The following is a 17,702-nucleotide window of genomic DNA, read 5'->3' on the forward strand; positions in this document are numbered from 1 at the left end:
AATTTATTGATAGAAATCCCAGGTGCACAGACCGACATTATATTGCTTTATTTTCCCTCAGTGAAGGCGGGTTTTGTAGCCAGGCAGCATTGCTCGTTCAGTTTCCCAGCTCACTCCCTGGAAAAAACGGTGTCGTTTGCTAGAATAGTAACAATAAATCATCACGCAGTCATGTTTGTTTCTTCCTTTCATGAGGTTTCTCTTTATTTATTACCAGTCTCAACCTTTTTTCATTTCCCTTGGTGCTTGCCTTTTATATGGTTGATTCTAAAAGCTTTAATGCTGACTGCAGGAACTCAGTGAACAAATGGATCTTTACTTCAATTTACCACTAGTGCATATTTTAAAATACTTATTTTATAGAGACTTACACTTTCTTACATGTATTTTCGCTGTGTAGTTTCCAGTCCTGTGTTTTATTCAGCCTTTGATGCATATTTGAGCCTTTCACTTACTGACTAATAGTAATATGCTTTAATTAGCATTGATGCCCACAGCGAGTTTTGCAAATTAGGATCACGCCATTTTCGTTCTTATATATAATGTTCAAAATCAGTTATTTGGATGGCACTCGGTAAAATTAATGTCTGGTAATTTTCTTAGTATGTATTTCAAAGCAGGAGAGAATTGGCAGAAGACCAGCAAGCTCAGTAGAAAGTGAATTCAGCCGAGCCCAAATTTGCTCTGTTTCTGCTTGTTGGTCACATGGATTGGCATGTGTCTGTCTCTTGCAAGCAGAGTGGTTTGGAAAAACATGTGTTCCAAAGTAGGTATGAGTCTGTAGGACAAGGGAGAAATAAACAATAAGGGACTTGCAGAGAGAACAGATAATAGATGTTGCACGCCCTTCTCACTTTCTCACTTCGTACTAATAATACGGGGTGATGAAACCCCATTTCACGTGTGTGTGTGTGTGTGTTTGTAAAGACTTAGTTCTTGTCAGTGTGTTTCCTCAGGACTGTTCTGTAGTAGTGTTCAGAGTCAAAGTAGTTGTCCGTGATTGATTGATTGGCTTGGTCTACTGATCTGTTTTTATTCCTTTGACAGTATCTCTACTCAGTGCTATTTTACACATCTTTCTGCTATCATTTTTCATCCCTAAATTGAAAGAGATCGTGAGCTTAGAAACAGAACACATTCTGTCTAGTCTCAGAGGTGGCCCCAAATGTGACATCTACATAGCGAAACACGTATCTGTCTGCGAATACTTCCTCATGCTATAACAGGTAGTCTGTGCCCAATCAGAGCACCTCTGTTGTATGTACTAAATTAATTTTGCTTGTCGCTATGTATTTGAGAGCTTGCAATCACTGTTTTTGCAGATACAGGTTCTAAGCATAAGGAAGTGGGCACAGACCAGGGGATGGCTTACCAGTAATAAGGAACTTGCAGGCGAAGGAGCCAGCTAAGGAGCACAGACATTGGGCTAGGCAGCCAAGTCCAGGCCAGGAAATTGATGCCATCATGAACATTAAGAAACAACTGATGCCTTTACCTGGACAATAAATGATTAAGCTAAAGTGGTGGTTCCTCCTATGGAAGGAGGCAAAAGGAAATTTTAGGAACATCTACTCTTTTAGTCTATAAAACATTTATTATTGATTGCAGTTGCGTTTAGCAATTTAAATGCATCTCCATGGTTATTGTAATTAAAACAAAGAAACTTTTAAATGAGCCATGGTACCAAGAAATCTATATCAAGGTTATATGAACACTTCAAGGCATCTTCTAGGTGCTTTCCATGGTTGCCACCAGGTGAATAGTCACATTTGTCTAAAGGTGGCTTTGACCCAGCCGCCTAGACCTGTTAGGTAGAGAAAACTGGGAGATGCTGAAGTATGGCATTGACCATTAAGCCTTGATTTTTATGTAAGAACCTATTATTTATTAAAAAGGTGTTCATATTATTTTTAATTAAAAGATACAATTTTAGTTATTAAATACAAAAGGTCTTAGTTACAAGCCAAGTCCTCATATCATGACTTAATTATTATAAATTCTATCAGAATCAGAGAATGTTAAAGTTGAATAGAATCTTAAAATGTATCTTCTAATCTAAGCTGTTCACTTTACAAATGAAAAAAATTATCGAGGACTAAAGTCAGAGGGTTTTGTGGGGTGGATTCTCCTAAGTTCTAGAATAGTGGTTTTTGGGGTGCAGGTGGGTTTTGTTTTTTTTTTTTTCACATCTGCCTGCCCGTATTTGTCTGTTTCATTCGTAGAGGGAATGCTGTTCCCCTTCTCCCTGCTTCATGGACTGCTGCTTGATGACTTTTTAAAAATCAGTGCCCTCTCCCTTAGCCTGGTCCCAGCTGTGAATTCTTTACTTCCTTATCATCTCCTTGTTACTCTGAATACGAGGTGCTTTAAATTTTTTTGTGTCATTATTATCTAGACCACCAGCCACATGCCAATTTATCAGTTTTCTAATCAGCGACTTTCAGATTTTTTTGACCACAAGTCCGTGTAAGAAATACATTTGTGCTGTGACCCAGCACTCATGTACATATATGAGGGGGGACCTCAAAACCCCCAGAATTTATTTATAAACATTTATATTTATTCCTCATATTTAAACTCGAGTAACCTTCAAAATATACTCCATTTGATGAAATACACTGTTTAGATGTTTTTTCCACTGCTCAAAACAGTTTTTGAACTTGTCAATATTGATGCCTTTTAGTGCTTGTGCTGTTTTTTGTTTTACCTCTTTCACATTGGCAAAACATTTCCCTTTGAGGACTTTTTTCATTTGGGAACACCAAAAAAAGTTGCTTGGGGCAAGATTGGGTGAATGGGGAGGGTGGGGCATGGAGGTCCTGTTATTTTTGGTCAAAGACTGCTGGACATTCAGAGTGGGAAGGTGTTCTGTAAACCACCCATCATGAAATGGGCAAATGTGTTGAACAAGTCTTCTAAAAAATTCATTGAAGCCAAATGCAGCCTCTGACAACAACACCAGCTAGTGCACTGGTACAGATGGGTTCCTAGAACACTCACCGAGTGGGGGAAGCCTGCACTACACAGGACCCACCCTCCAGGAGATAATTCTGTTTATTTTTAGGTCCCCTCTCATACACATGGTAATAATACGTAAAAAGTAAAACAAAATTTTTGTGAAGTATTAAATGCAGTGTTCTATAATATTTTCTATCCTGTTTTCTTAAATATAGCTGGCAGTGATTCACTAAATTGATTTCATAGTCCACTAGTGATTATGACCTATAGTTTAAAAAATATTGCTCTATAATATAGCTATAATAGATAGGATATTTCATGTCATTACTTTTAGTATGGGTTTTAATTTTAAAATATTTTATATATTCTCATTTTGAAATGTCTTTCCTGTCAGGAGAGATGTTATATAACCTATGTAGTTTCCCAAGGGCAGCCAAACTCTTTCTCTTGCTTTAAAAAGCTTTTTCTCTTTATCTTGACAATAGTGTTAAAATGCCTAGCATTTGAGGGGAGGGAATAAGTGGTACCATATAGGTCAGTTTTCTGGCTAGTAAGAGAAGTGCCAATTTTTTATTTAGCCATTCAAATGGAAATTGATTTAGACACACTGTTTTCTTAAATAGAGTGCACAGAGCATATTTTAACAATATCAGTGTTACAGTTTTTAGACATTGTTAACATGCACTATTTTTAGCTCCTTATAGTGGGTGGAAGTATTACCCTGATTTTACAGGTGAAGCTGAGGTCAGAAGAGGCTGAGTGGCTTGCAGTGAGGCAGCCGAGCCAGAGCAAGGGGGTTACTCCCTCTCGTGCCCCTGCGCCTGCGCTGTTCTCCGTCCAGGGCCACTGGTGCTCCCAGTGGTGTTTGTTTCACCCTGCTGCTTGAGGACCCGTTCTGCTTTGTGTTTTGGGTTCTTATGTCATTTTTTAAAAAATATTTTTTTCTTCTCCCGGGTAGGGCTCTCAGCTGCTGTCTCTGGGTGCTGTCGCTGTGCCTTGTCCGTGAGCCTGACTGCACGGTCCCAACTTTTAATTTGCTTCTCTGCTTCCCTGGCATAGGGAACAAAATGCTTGTAGGAAGCGTAGCTCGTGTGAGAATGAATTCTTGAGTGAAATCTCATGGACTTTATTAATTGCATGTATTTTTATCTCTCTTGTCTGCTCAGCGGCTGTTTTAAATTTTTATAACGAATTATTTTTGCTTCTGAGAGGCTTTCCCCCATTCTGCCTGAAGCACTGGCTGTCCAGTGGCATCATGGGCTTTGCATGGGTTTCTGATGGCTGTCCTCATGAACACTCCCCTTATGAATTTATATGTAGGGTGAGGTAGTGGAGGTTCCCAGAAATTCAGCTCCTCTGTGGGTGAGGTTTCAGTATCCCATTGTGACCTTTGTGAAATGCGGCCGGTAGACTTTCTACTTGGTCTTTAAAGTGGGAAACAGTACCTGTTTCACAGGGGGTTATATTTCTAATCTGGAGTTACTGCTGCAAGATAACCATCAGCTGTGTGCCTGGACCGTGGGCCAAATAATCATAGAGCTCCTTCACACCCCGCTCACGAATGGCTTGAGCAGCCTGTAGATTCATCAGGCATAATGTCAGTGCAGGTGAGTTATAAAAATCCTCAAATTATTTCTTTTGAACTTTGTGATGCACTTTATGGAAGTAGTTTCTGCTCTTCTGCCTCCTTGATGTCAGTCTCTTTGGAGAGGCTGTGTCTATTTTTTGCCCTTGAGTGACAGAAGACCTCAGAGTTGCTCAGAGAATCATGTGTGTGTGTGCCGTATGACAGACAGCGCAGACGAGCAGGCAGCCCACCCCCTGGACATCTCTGTCATTCTTGGTACCATTTCCTGTTTCGACACAGATGGCTGGTCAGTATCGCAATCTGACCGAGTCTGTCCCTCAGAAGGTGCAGGGAAATGTTCTCCGTTGTTTAAACGGAGAGAGTAATGCTTTATCTTCATCTGTGTCTTCCATTGTGTCCTCTTTCCTGGAAGCCACATATGCTTTTTATTTTTTTGTTTATTTTATTTTTCTTTATTTTTATTGCTGACACTATTGCAGATGTCCCATTTCCCCCCCTGCCCTTTTGTCCCCCTTCTCCCAGCCCCCGCGGCCCCACCCTCTGGCCGTCACCACACTGTTGTCCATGGGTGATGAGGAGATGTTTTGGTATCTTTTCTACCATCATCTATGCTTCTGTTCTTATTTCCTCCTAATCAAAGATGACCATAATTTTTGTCATTTAACATTGCCTTACTCTAGATATATAGAATAGTAGACGTTTTAAAACTGTTCACATTTAATAAATCCGGCCCCTTAGATTAGAATGGAAAACTAATTGTATGCTGTTCTTTTCCTTCTGACACAGGAGATAAACACTATCAACCTTTATTGTATACAAAGTATAAATTGGGTGTTAACAATGACAGTCTCCTTTGTCCAGAAATATCTTCCTGAAGCTCCTTTGAGAGGTTTGTTTTTAAAATGCAAAACTCGGGATCCCCAGGACCTCTCTCAGGTTTCCAAGTACTCTGTTACTCTTTGATACTTTGCCCCTGTTACTTCTTCTGTTTGGAGACCCATCCCTCTTCCTCCACTCCGTTTCTGCTCTTTCTTCTAGACTTGGAAGAAGCGCAACTTGGGCTAGAAATCAGTGCCTCCTCTTGGGAGCCTTCCTTGCTCTTCTGTTCCACGGTCCCTACGAGTTAGGTGACTTTATTCTGTGCTCCTCCTTGGTCTTGAGAAACAGCCTCTGCGTAGCACTTCTTATACTGTTGGGATCACTGGCAGGTTGTGGGTCCCTGGAGGACAGGGGCTTTGTCTTGCTGGCTTCTGTATTGGATGAATTTGCCATAGGGTGGGATAATCTTAGGGGCCCCCCATAGGTCTTCAGTGAACTCATGACAGTTCACAGTAGGGCTTTGTTTCTCACTTAGAGCTGCACACAGGGCCATTCTGAGAATTTAATACGTGTGAAAGGGACTAGTATTGTTCTGAACCTGTTGCAGGCTTCACTAGGTGTTTGTTAAATCTGAATAACTTCACATGTATTATTTTAAGCCATTGTTTTCTAACTTTCTGAATAAGCTTACCATATCGAGAAGGAATGGCACTTTTGTATAGAGTAAGGAGAAAAGAAAGGAAAGGACAGACAGACATTTTTCAATAATAATAATAATAATACCTTTCAGATGTACATAGTAATTGATGATTTCAGAGGGCTTTTAAGATAAAAGTTCATTTGATTCTTTTCACCAGTGGTATGAAGTATTTTCTCTATTTTAAAGGCTCAGTGTTGTGATTTGCCAAAATCATTGAGCTACGCCATAGAAGTCACTGAATCAGTGATTTATGTATGCATTCATGCCTTTGAAATATGCAGCGTTAGACATTCAACAACTTTAAGAAGCATTACACGAAAAGGTCTGTTTTCCACCCTGGTCCCCAGCCTCCCAGTTGTCTGTGCTGGAGGCAGTCACTGTGATCTTTTTCTTTTTTTTCATCTCCCAGAGATATTTTATGCATGTACAAGCAAGTATGTACACATAGTCTCTTTCCTTTTTTCAAGCTAATGACAGCACATTACACATTCCGGCCTATGGTTTATTTAAAACCTTTATTATTAAATGTACATTGCATACAGAGGTGTTTAAAACATATACAGGTAATTTAAAGAATATGACACCTATGTACCTGACACCTTGGGTACAAAATAAAATACTTGGGTGGCAGTATTACTACCCTTTCATGAAAGCTTACAGAAGATACATTGAACAGTTCTTGGGTCAGAGTCTGGCTTTTGGCTTCCCAGAGAGTTTACAAGGTTCCCTTCTAGGGAAGTCGGTTGTGGGGCGGGGGGGACTGTGAGTGAGCCATGGGGAACCTAGGGCTCACTGCAGTTAGACACCTGTCATGACAGGTATGGGTGACGGGCAGAAATGTCTTCAGAGAGTGGACTGTTGGGTGTTTTCTTACAATCTTGCCATAGCTGACCTGCAGCTCTGGGACACGTGTCAGTTAAATGAGTGTGCTCCTGTGGTTCGGGCGGTAGGGCACAGAGGGGAGACTAGGGACTTTATCACCGTATGGTTGAGACAAGTTAATTACAGGTCAGAATCTGGGCCGGGCTTACCGGGGCATTCTGTCCTCTGGCTAAAAAGAGGACACAGTGGCATTAGGTGTCTTGGTAATGGCAGTCAGCAATGCAACCGTTTACAGAGTGAAACTATTTCAGGGCGGACTGGTTGCCCTTTTCATCCTGTATATAGCTGTCTTCCCAGGGTCTTCCCTAAATGTGTTTTTTCCAACAAAAGTCGATTCTCCAATTCTGTACAAACTGGATGTCCTATAATTAATTTCATGTCAATTCTGACGCTCATCTACTTGGAGTTAGCGTAGACCCCAGAGGTTAAGGGCTCAGACCCATAAGACTGTCTCCACTTTAGAAACTAGCCACAGATGAGGTCCCTTGCACTTCTGCCCAGGATACTATTGTTTTGCAGGTCCCCAAGACCTTCCCTGTGCTCAATAATTTGCTAAGATGACTCAAATGAGTCTCAGAACTCAGGAGAGAGCTACGAGTCATCTCATCAGCATGCAAGATACTCTGCTATCACTGAGGAGGGTTTTTAGGACCTCTGAGCCAGGAACAGGGAACAAGACCAAATAAATTTTTGGTTCTACCACAAGTATCACGGTGTGAATTCCTTCACCTCACCTCCTCCACTGGATACTATGTTTCTTATAATTTTTGCCTTTAACCTCTTGGTTTTACTTTCCCATTTTAGTGTATCTTTTTGTAGCTTCTTGAGAAAGGGTTCCAGATGTTTGGAAATGTTTTAACTACAGCTAATACTGTAACTTGGCAAGTGCATAGTTCTAGCTGAAGGATCGATTTCCTTCAGCATTGCGAAAGCATTATTCTGTTGTCTTCTAGCTTCCAGTGTTGCTGTTGAAGTCTGAGTCATTCCGATTCCTGGCCCTTTGTGTATGATTTGTTTTCTGTCTCACAGCCTCTTCTTTTGGTCTTCAGTGTAATGAAACTTCACAGTGTTATGCCCTTTCCTGGGAACTTACTGACTTCTGATTTGAGAAATTTTAGAGTTAGTACTTCAGTGATTTCCTTTCCTCTCTTTTCTGTTGCTGGTGCTTCTGTTATTTGGATGTTGGACCTCCTCAGTTAGTCCTTTAATTGTCTTTTCTCTCCTGTTTTCTATTTTAAAATAATTAAAAATTAAAAAAAAAATTCAGTCAAGATGGAGGCATAGGCTTACAGAAAAAATTACAACTAGGTTACAAAACAGGTATCACCCAGAACCATCAGAAAATTGAACTGCATGGAAGCCCGACAACCAGGGACTTAGAGAAGCCACACTCATCTAGCCAAGTAGGAGGGGCAGAGGTGCAGAGAGAGGTGGAGAGGTGCAGAGAGGCACGGAGCCATGGGAGTGGCACAGAGCAGTAGCAGAACGGGCAGTCACACATTCATGTGTGTTGGATGAAAATCGGGAGGGATACCTCGGGAGTGGGGGATCCCAGACCCAAACAAGACCACCAAGCAGCCTAGGATTCCAGCGCCAGGAAGGTAAATCCCCATAACTTCTGGCTGTGAAAACCACTGGAGGTTGGGGAGCTGGAAGAAACTGCCAGATTATTAGGAGACTCCTCTTAAAGGGCCCACACAGACTTAGGAATTATGCAGACCAACCCCCTCTGAGACTCAGCACTAGAGAAACAGCTCAAAGGGCACAAGTGGCATAACCCGGGAGAAAGTGAAATGCCTGGAAACAGGGCGAGTGCTGGGAGGCTTCTTCCTCCAGGGCAGACCCAGAAGCCAGGCTGCAGCATTGTCCCCTCTCTGAGTCCTCCCCCCACACCCACGTGTGAACTGGGTTGCCCCGCCCTGGCGATCACCTAAGTCTCTGCCCCACCTAATGTACAGGTGCTTTTTCTACAAAAAAAGGCCATGCTACTAAGACAGGGAGAGAAAGCAGCTCTAACTAATATACAGAAACAAACACAGGGAGACTGCCAAATTGAGGAGACAAAGAAATGTGTCCTAACCAAAAGAACAGAACAAAACTCCAGAAAAAGAACTAAACAAAATGGAGATACCCAACCTATCAGATGCAGAGTTTAAAACCCTGGTGATCAGGATGCTCACAGAACTTCACTGAGTACAGCAACAGCATCAAAAAGACCCAGGCAGAATTGAAGGCTACATTAAGTGAAATAAAGAAAAATCTATAGGGAACCAATAGTGGAGGGGATGAAACTGAATATCAAATCAACAATTTGGAACATAAAGAAGAAAAAAGCATTCAATCAGAACATTAAAAACAATGAGAATAAAATAAGAAGCCTCTGGGACATCTCCAAATGTACCAACATCCGAATTATGGGCAAGAGAAAGAGCAAGGAATTGAAAGCTTATTTGAAAAAATAATGAAAGAAAACTTCTAATTTGGTTAAGGGAATAAATATGCAAGTCCAGGAAGCACAGAGAGTCCCAAACAAGATGGACACAAAGAGGACCACACCAAGACACATAATTAAAATGCCAAAGGTTAAAGATTAAGAGAGAATCTTAAAAGCAGCAAAAGCAGAGAGTTACCTGCAAAGGAGTTCCTATGAGACTGTCAGCTGACTTCTCAAAAGAAACTTTGCAGGCTAGAAGGGACTGGCAAGAAGTATTCAAAGTGATGAAAAGCGAGGACCTATAACTTAGATTACTCTATCTATCAAAGCTATCATTTAGAATAGAAGGGCACATAAAGTGCTTCCCAGACAAGGTAAAGCTGAAGGAGTTCATCATTGCCAAGTCATTATTATCTGAAATGTTGAAGGGACTTATTTAAGAAAAAGAAGAAGATGAAAACTATGAACATTAAAAAGGCAACAAATTCACAACTATCAACAACAGAATCTAAAAAAATAAACCAAGCAAAGAGTCAACAAGAGCAGAATCATAGACATGGAGATCAGTTGGAGGGTTATCAACTGGGAGGGGGAGAGGGGAGAATGACAGAAAAGGTACAGGGATTAAGAAGCATAAATTGGAACTGTGAAGCCAAAGAGCTTATATGCATGACCCATGGACATGAACTAGGGTTATTGCCGAAAGGAATGGGGGGTATTGGGCAGAATGGGGGGAGGGGAGAAAATTGGGACAACTGTAATAGCATAATCAATAAAATATATTAAAAAAATTTTTTGCTATGCTTTTCTTCTTTTTCCAGTACTTTCTTTAGTTTTTCATTTCTGCTATAATTTTTAATTTCCAAAAGCTCATTTTTGTTCTCCATGGTATACATTTTTAATAATATCTTGTTGCTTTATGATTACAATATATTTGTTATGACTGTGCAGTATTAGTTGGTATTCTATCTGTTGCAAGGATGAAATTTTTTTTTTACTAATTTTTATTCAGTGAGTTATGATCTGCACTTTTGTTTCAGGTTATATGGCCTTATAAAATAAACTAGGGAGTCTGTCTATTCTCTTGTTGACTTTGTGTAATAATAGAATTACATCTTTATTGAATGATTGGAATGAATATGTTCATGGATTTTCTTTTGAAAAACACCTGGATCTGATGCTGTTTTTGAGGGATTTTTCTAAAGAACAAACAACAAAAAAAAACCCTACTGATTTAATTTTTTAATGATTATAGTACCATTCAACTTGTTTCTTTTTTGGTAAAATTTGATAGTTAATATTTTTAAGATTATTAATTGTACCTGCTTTAAAACTTGCTAACATAGTTGTTTATACTAACTTTCTGTCTTTCAATCCATTCTCCCCATTGAAGCTACAGTTTTTTTCATTCCTGATATTGGTTTTTTTCCCCATCCTGCTTTGTCAGTTTAAAAGTCTTTTCAAAAGATCAACTTTTGGCTTTATTGCTCTTCTCCACTGTAACTTGGTCTTCTGTTTCTGCTAAGATAAATCTATGGTTCTATATCTGTGTGTATATATCCATATCTATATTTCTCCCCTTTTTTGTTTTCATTGGATTTGTTCCATTACCTTTTTCTAACGTCTTAAATGGACGCTTTGTGATTTAATTTTCAGCCCTTCTTTTGGGATTTGAGAAAAACCTTGAAGCAAGTGAAGGATCGAGCCTGTGGATGTTTGAGGGGAAAGTTTCCAGGAAAAGGGGAAGCCCTGGGGCAGGAGTGTCCTTGGTGCGCTTGAGAGGAAAGCGAGGCCAGTTCAGTGAAAGTATTTTTCATGGTAGAAACATGTGAAATAACTTCCTCCTTTCATTTGTCAGTTCCTACGCTGAGGTGTCTATCGTATGCAGCAGCTGTAGTTAGGAGAGAGAATGCCATCTCAGCCACTCATTCGTTCATGATCTTAGGCTTTTCCACTTCCTTCAAACTCCGTTTTTCTATTCATAATTGGTTGTAGTCAGGACAAATAAGGCAAGTATGACTATACCCTCACAGTAGGGGCAGAGTAAATGGTTGTTAAGTGTTTTTGAATTTGTCCTATTTACTCAAGTGATTTCTTTCCACTTTAGTGCACGTTCCTGCGCTTTGGGCGTCTCGCCCTCTGCTGCTGTTGCCAGTCTGCAGACACCGTAATTGCTGTGATCAGTTGTATCAGTGGCCTCTGGAGGCTAACATTTTCCTTTTTTTGCTCTTGTTTCACTGAGCTGTTGAACACAGTAGTGATGGGTTGTTCTCACAGTTCCTGGTCTCCCAGGTGGTGGTGCTGCCCCACTGAGGGTGCCGACCTCCATCCCCTCGACCAGGGTGGTTCCTGCTTGAGCAGAGGTGCCGGCTGCTGAGTCACTTCTTCCTCCTGCCTGGACTGGGGTGGTGGCTTGCCCTTGTTGCTGAGCCCTTTCCTGTTCCTGAAATGGTTGTCATACTTTCTTCCATTAGCCACCATCTCTACTTTACTGCCATCCCAGTTTTGCCCTTAAACCTGGGGTCAGTAACGTTTTTCTTTGATTTGCAGGCTTGCACTCAACCACTGAGCCCCATCAGCCATGGCAGCGGCGTTCTTCGGTAAAGGGCCAGATGGTGACTATTTTACACCTTGCGGGTGGTGCAAGGTGTCTTTTCATTCTCCCCCTCAACCCTTTAAAAATATGAAAGCCATTTTTGATTTAAGTTAATAAATGTTCTTTCTATGAATTTTACATTGTTTTCTGGTGCCTTAATTTTACAATTGTGAAACAGAGCATATAGTTAAGTGCATAAAAACGTATACATTTGGAGTCCTGAGTGTGTGAGCACAGGGCTGTTGGGAAGCAGGAGCGGAGCAATGCCTAAGTCAGAGGAACTGGGTTCTTGGAGCTCTTCTGGCAGTGGTTCTGACAGTGAAGCTGACAAAAAGTTAAAGAGGAAAAAGCAAGTTACTTCAGAAAAACCTGTAAAGAAGCAGAAGACTGGTGAAACTTCAAGAGCCTTGTCATCTTCCAAGCAGAGCAGCAGCAGCAGAGATGATAACAGGTTTCGGAGTGGAAAAATGAGATACGTCAGTGTTCGGGACTTCAAAGGAAAAGCCCTTATTGATATTAGAGAATATTGGATGGATCCAGAAGGTGAAAGGAAACCAGGAAGCAAAGGTACTTCTTCATGTCCTGAGCTGTGGAGCCAGCTGAAGGAACAGTTTCTGGCACTGATGATGCAGTAAGAAAACTGCAAAGTCAGAGCCATATAAAACGTGCAACTGGTCCAGTTGTTTTAATCTGTCTTTTTACATTGGCTTTTGTTTTCTAAACGTTTTTTTCCCCCAAGCTATTGTATATTTGGATTGCAGAACAATTTGTAAGAATTTGTTTTTTTTTATGTGCCTAATTAAAAACGATCTGAATGAAACTCATTGTCAACTTCATTGAGGAGGATTGCTTTGTGGCCACCACCTAGTGTAAAATACAATCAAGTAATACGGTCTTAAAAAAAAAGTACACATTTGGTTTAATGCACAAAATTGAAAAAAGCTTTCGTGAATCCTGTCTCCCAAGCCAGAAGTAGAATGTTCTCAATACTTAAGAGCTGGCACCCCCATGTCCCGCCCCAGCTGCATCCTGTGGGGTCACGCCTTTGCTTTCTTTATGGTTTGACCACGTGTGGTAAGTCTCATAATAGTGTATTCTTCGGCTTTTGATTGATTTTGGATTTTTTATACCTGGAATCATACTGCACATACTTTCTTTTGTTCAGCGTTATGTTTTGGGGATGCATTCATGTTAATACATACAACAGTTCATTCAGTTTCACTGCTTAACGAACGTAGTAGTGTGACTCGACCACATCCTTTTACAGTCTGTCTTACTGTCCGTGGACACTTGGACCATTTCTGGTATTTGTTCTCATGAATAGTGCTGCTGCGAACATTCTTGCTCATGTCTGCTGATGCACCTGTGTGAGAGATTTTCCTAGTAGCGACATTTTGGGGTTTGAGCAACTGTAGCTTTCCGTGGTAGTGCCGGTTTTCCAAAGTGGTTGTATCAGTAAGCTCTCTGCCCCGCAAGTAGAGGAAGAGAATTTCCTTTGCTCCCCACCCTTGCCAGCACATGGCATTGTCCTTGTTCTCAGGTTTTGCCCCTTCAGTGAAAGTATCTCTCATTGTGGTTTTAATTGCATTTTTCTGATTATTGAACAGTTGAACATCTTTTCACATAGATTCTTCCTATAAGCTTCTTTTATTCTTGTTTATTTCTGTTTTCCATTTATGGCTTTGCCTATCTCTTGGCCATTAAGTTATATCAATATATCTTTTTAAAATAGATTTTTATTTATGTATTATAGATACTGATTATTCATTAATTATTGGGCTATACTTATTTTCTTTTGTTTGTGGTTGTCTTTTGTTCTCTTTATGGGACATTCTTCATTTCAAAGTTAAAATTATTGGTCTTTTGTGTTTGATCCTCTATGTCTTTAGTAATTTTGCCTTTCAAATATAGGTCTTTAATTCACCAGGGGTTAAGGAAATCTTCAAACATATAGAAAAGGAGAAAAAAATAAAGCATAACCCTTTCCCATATATACATCATTTAACTTCAAAAAGACCAATTTTGTTCCATCTATTTTTACCTCCCCACATATTTGGAGGAAGTATTTTAAAGAAAATCTCAGTATCATGTGATTTCTCCTGTAACTATTTCGGTTTTATTTATGTTTTATCGACTTGATGTATGACTACAGAAGGAGGCATGTTAAAATCTGTGGTGAATTTGGCTATTTCTTGTTATGGTTTTATCAGTTTTTGCTTTATATATTTTGAGGCTATCTTAAAATATTTAGAATTATTATATTTCCTGGTGAATGGAATTTTTTATTATTATGAAGAGACCTTCTTTCTTCCTCTTAACTGGTCTCATCTTGTATTAGATAGAGCCATACCAAGCTTCTTCCTTTCCCAAGTATAGTCTCTCGCTGTGCTTTTATTTGGAAATTTTTGTATCATTAATTTTTTTTTCTATTTGTTGTATTGTGCTAAAATACACAGAACACAAAATTCACCATCTTAACTGTTTTTAAGTGTGTGGTTCAGTGCTATTAAGTACATTCATAATGTCGTGGCACCACACCGCTATCCACCTGCAAAACTCTTCTCTTGTAAAACCGAAACTCTACCTATTAAGAAATAACTCACTGTCCTCCCCTTCCCCCAGCTCATGGCAACTATGCATATCATTACATTTTTACAGGTATCTTATACACAGCACATACCTTGCTTTTGTATGTTTACCCAGTCTGGCTTTTGTATTTTTATCCAGCCTATCTTGTTATCCTAGCTGGAAAATCAGTTTACATAAATATAGTATAAGTACTGATGTATTTTGATTTTTTTCTATCTTATTTTGTAATTTGGCCTTTCCTTTCCTTTGTTTCTTTTTTTTTTTGCCCTCTTTTGGATTTTTTTTTTCTCTTAGTTTCATGTTATGGGTGCTCCTGCTTTAGTGGTAACCTTAGTAATTTTAACATGCATATTCAACTTATCACAGTCCCAAGTTCATCAATCTCTCTGTTCTTAACACTGTCCTTTCAGTCCAGCCCAGTTTGCCTGCTATCATTATGATGTATGTTAACTTCCTGTTTGAAAACATTCAGCCACACAGAACACTGTTGTCATTGTCTTATGTGGTCAGTATTCCATGAACGTCACCTACATATTTATACTTTTCTTCAAGTGTGTTTGCATTTTATCTTTTGTTCCAGGGTCATTCTCCTGCTGCCTTTAGAATTTCTTTTACTGACAGCAGGCGGCAAACTCTCTAAGTTTTTCCTTCTTCCAAATTACTTTTATTTTACCTTCATTATTATTGAACAGTATCATTTATATCATTCACAAAAGATATTTCTCTTTATGTAGAATTCTGTTCTATCTCGGGACCTTGTAGGTATTATTTCACTGTCTTTTGGGTATAAATAAACATCTGGCTTCAGTCTTGCTTTTGAAGATATTTCTCCCTTTTATTCTTGCTTCTTTGAAGATAATCTTTCTCTTCTTTCTGGCTGCCTTTGAAATATTCTTTTTTGTTGTTGTTATAAAATATCATTGTGCTTTCAGTGTCTAGATTCCTTTTTAATAATCCTGTGTGGAATTTATTAGGCTTTCTGGATACTCAGATGATCTTTTTCAGTTTTATAAAGTTTGATGAAAAATTGTTGAGCATATTGCCATTGCCTCGGTCCTTTAACTCCTTCTGGAACTCTGTTCAGATTTTCATCAGGTCTTGTGACTGTCGTTCGTGTCACTTACTGTCCCCTGTGTTCCGTCTCTGACTCTGCTGTGGTCTGGGTAATTTCCCCTGACCTTTCTTCCAGTTGACTTCATTCATCCATTCACCTTTAGGTTATGTAATCTGCTGTTAAATCTGACCACCAAATATTTGTATTTCTACTAATACATCATTGATTATAAGTTCTGTTTGGGTCTTTTTACATCGGCTTGCTCTGCTTGTTGTGTTTTAATTCCTTTTTGTTGTGATCATGTGAGGGAAATGTGTGTGAGCCGCATATTTTTCTTGGATTGTATCTTAGACAATGTTTGAGGTCTAGGATAATATAGTTGGTGTTCTCTAGAGGAGACTGCATTTGCTCTGTCAGTTGCCTAGGGCCCCTTGCATTCCTGGACTCTCAAAATAAACTCTTGGTTTGAGGTTTTCTAGAACACCCAAATAGTATTTTAAGCTGTAATTACCCATGTGAGGGCTGGCTTGTGGTTTTGAATTCTCAGGGGAGACGTTTTTCTTCCCTCTCCTCAGTGCCCTGGCTCAGGGCAGCGCTTTTTTCCTCCTTTAAACAGTCCCCTTGGAATATGGCAACTCACTTCTAGTGTACCCTCAGGCAGTGGATTATAGCGTTTTGAGGTGCAAGCTTTTCTGGGGTCTTCAGACTCCTCACCACAGGTGGGTCAGTCTTCTTCGCCTCCTGCTCCCAGAGGCTGCAAAGCCAAAAAAGTCAGTAATTGAATTTACCTGGTGTGGCAAATACCTTCAAGCCGAAAATCAGCTTTCACAAAACTCACTTGAGCTTTTTCTCTGTTGCTGTCTTTATTTAACTTTTGTCCTACTAAGTCCTTGCCAACATTTGTATGTATTTAAGAGATTGTTTAAAAATATTTTACCCGGTATTTTTTATTGTTTTTAGCAGGAGAGTTAGTCTAGACTGCTTGCCCACCATGTGGCTGAAAAGTAGTCTCTGCATTTTTTAAGCGTCATATTCCCAACTAAATTTGAGTGTTCTGGTGAGGAGTGGTCTGCCTCAGACTCCCGTGGCCTTCTCTGTAACACGGTCTCGATGTTTAGGAGACACTCGGTTATGCAGGTGTACAATTTTTGAGGCCTCCCATTTTACCTGTTTCGTGTCTATCATTTTTTCAGTTGTCTCGTTATTTGGTGAGGCAGGTATACTATTATTACTTTTTTTTTTACAGACCAGTAAATGAAGACTTAGAGGAAGAATTTGGACACAAATCTGTTAATTAGTTGGGCTGGGATTTAGGTTCCTGACTTTTGACTCATAATTCTGTGTCATCTTTTGACTGTTGTATCTTGATGTGGAAATTCTAGTGAGAACTGGATTAATAATATCTGGATGAAATTATATCTACATTCTTACCTGAAAGAAAATTTTCACGGATCATTCACTTTGCTTAAACTTATCAATGGCCTAAAACACATGGACGTCTCTTACAGAAAGAAGAAAAGAAAGACTTTCTCTTTGTGGTTGCAGCATTGTGGAATACAGTTGTTGTAAAATATAGGTAATTCTTGTCTTTTCCTACAGGTGTGTATGTAATATAGATTGCAGTGGATATAGTTTCAATCCTGTGTGTGCTTCCGATGGGAGTTCCTATAACAATCCCTGTTTTGTTCGAGAGGCATCTTGTATAAAGCAAGAACAGATTGATATAAGGCATCTTGGTCATTGCACAGGTAAAATTTATTCTACTTATCCAGAGTCCTTTCTTTAAAATTATATGGCTGTAATCTTATTTGTACATCTTTGTAGTGTTCCAAATTTGTAAAATGGGAAATCTTTGATGCTTTATTTTCTTTTATTAGATTTTAGGATTACTTTGTTCTGTTACTATTTTAGATTTTTTTCTCATTTATTTTCATCTTCTCAAGACATAAGCCATGCATTTTGGTTATTTATTTACTTATGAATCTGACCTTAACATGGATTTCTAGATGCAAGCATAGTTCTTAAGGGGTGTCTTAAATTTGTAATGATAATAGCTATTTAAGAATTAATCAACTTACTTTA

General features: G+C 39.4%; 1 protein-coding gene and 1 pseudogene across 2 annotated transcripts in view; both read left to right on the top strand.

Annotated features, from left to right (window-relative positions):
* Nucleotides 1-17,702, top strand: part of LOC123819986 (myb/SANT-like DNA-binding domain-containing protein 3) — a 122,954-nt gene that overhangs the window by 80,253 nt on the left and 24,999 nt on the right. For both annotated transcript variants that reach the window (XM_045840633.1, XM_045840630.1), the window contains one exon: nucleotides 17,220-17,368. In XM_045840633.1, the coding sequence (XP_045696589.1) occupies nucleotides 17,220-17,368 (149 nt within the window). The remainder of the gene's footprint in view (nucleotides 1-17,219; nucleotides 17,369-17,702) is intronic.
* On the top strand, nucleotides 12,241-12,698 carry LOC123819829 (annotated as a pseudogene).

Source organism: Phyllostomus hastatus, unplaced genomic scaffold, assembly GCF_019186645.2.
Source record: "Phyllostomus hastatus isolate PE091 unplaced genomic scaffold, TTU_PhHast_1.1 phas_contig_34, whole genome shotgun sequence".
NCBI classification, from domain to species: domain Eukaryota; kingdom Metazoa; phylum Chordata; class Mammalia; order Chiroptera; family Phyllostomidae; genus Phyllostomus; species Phyllostomus hastatus.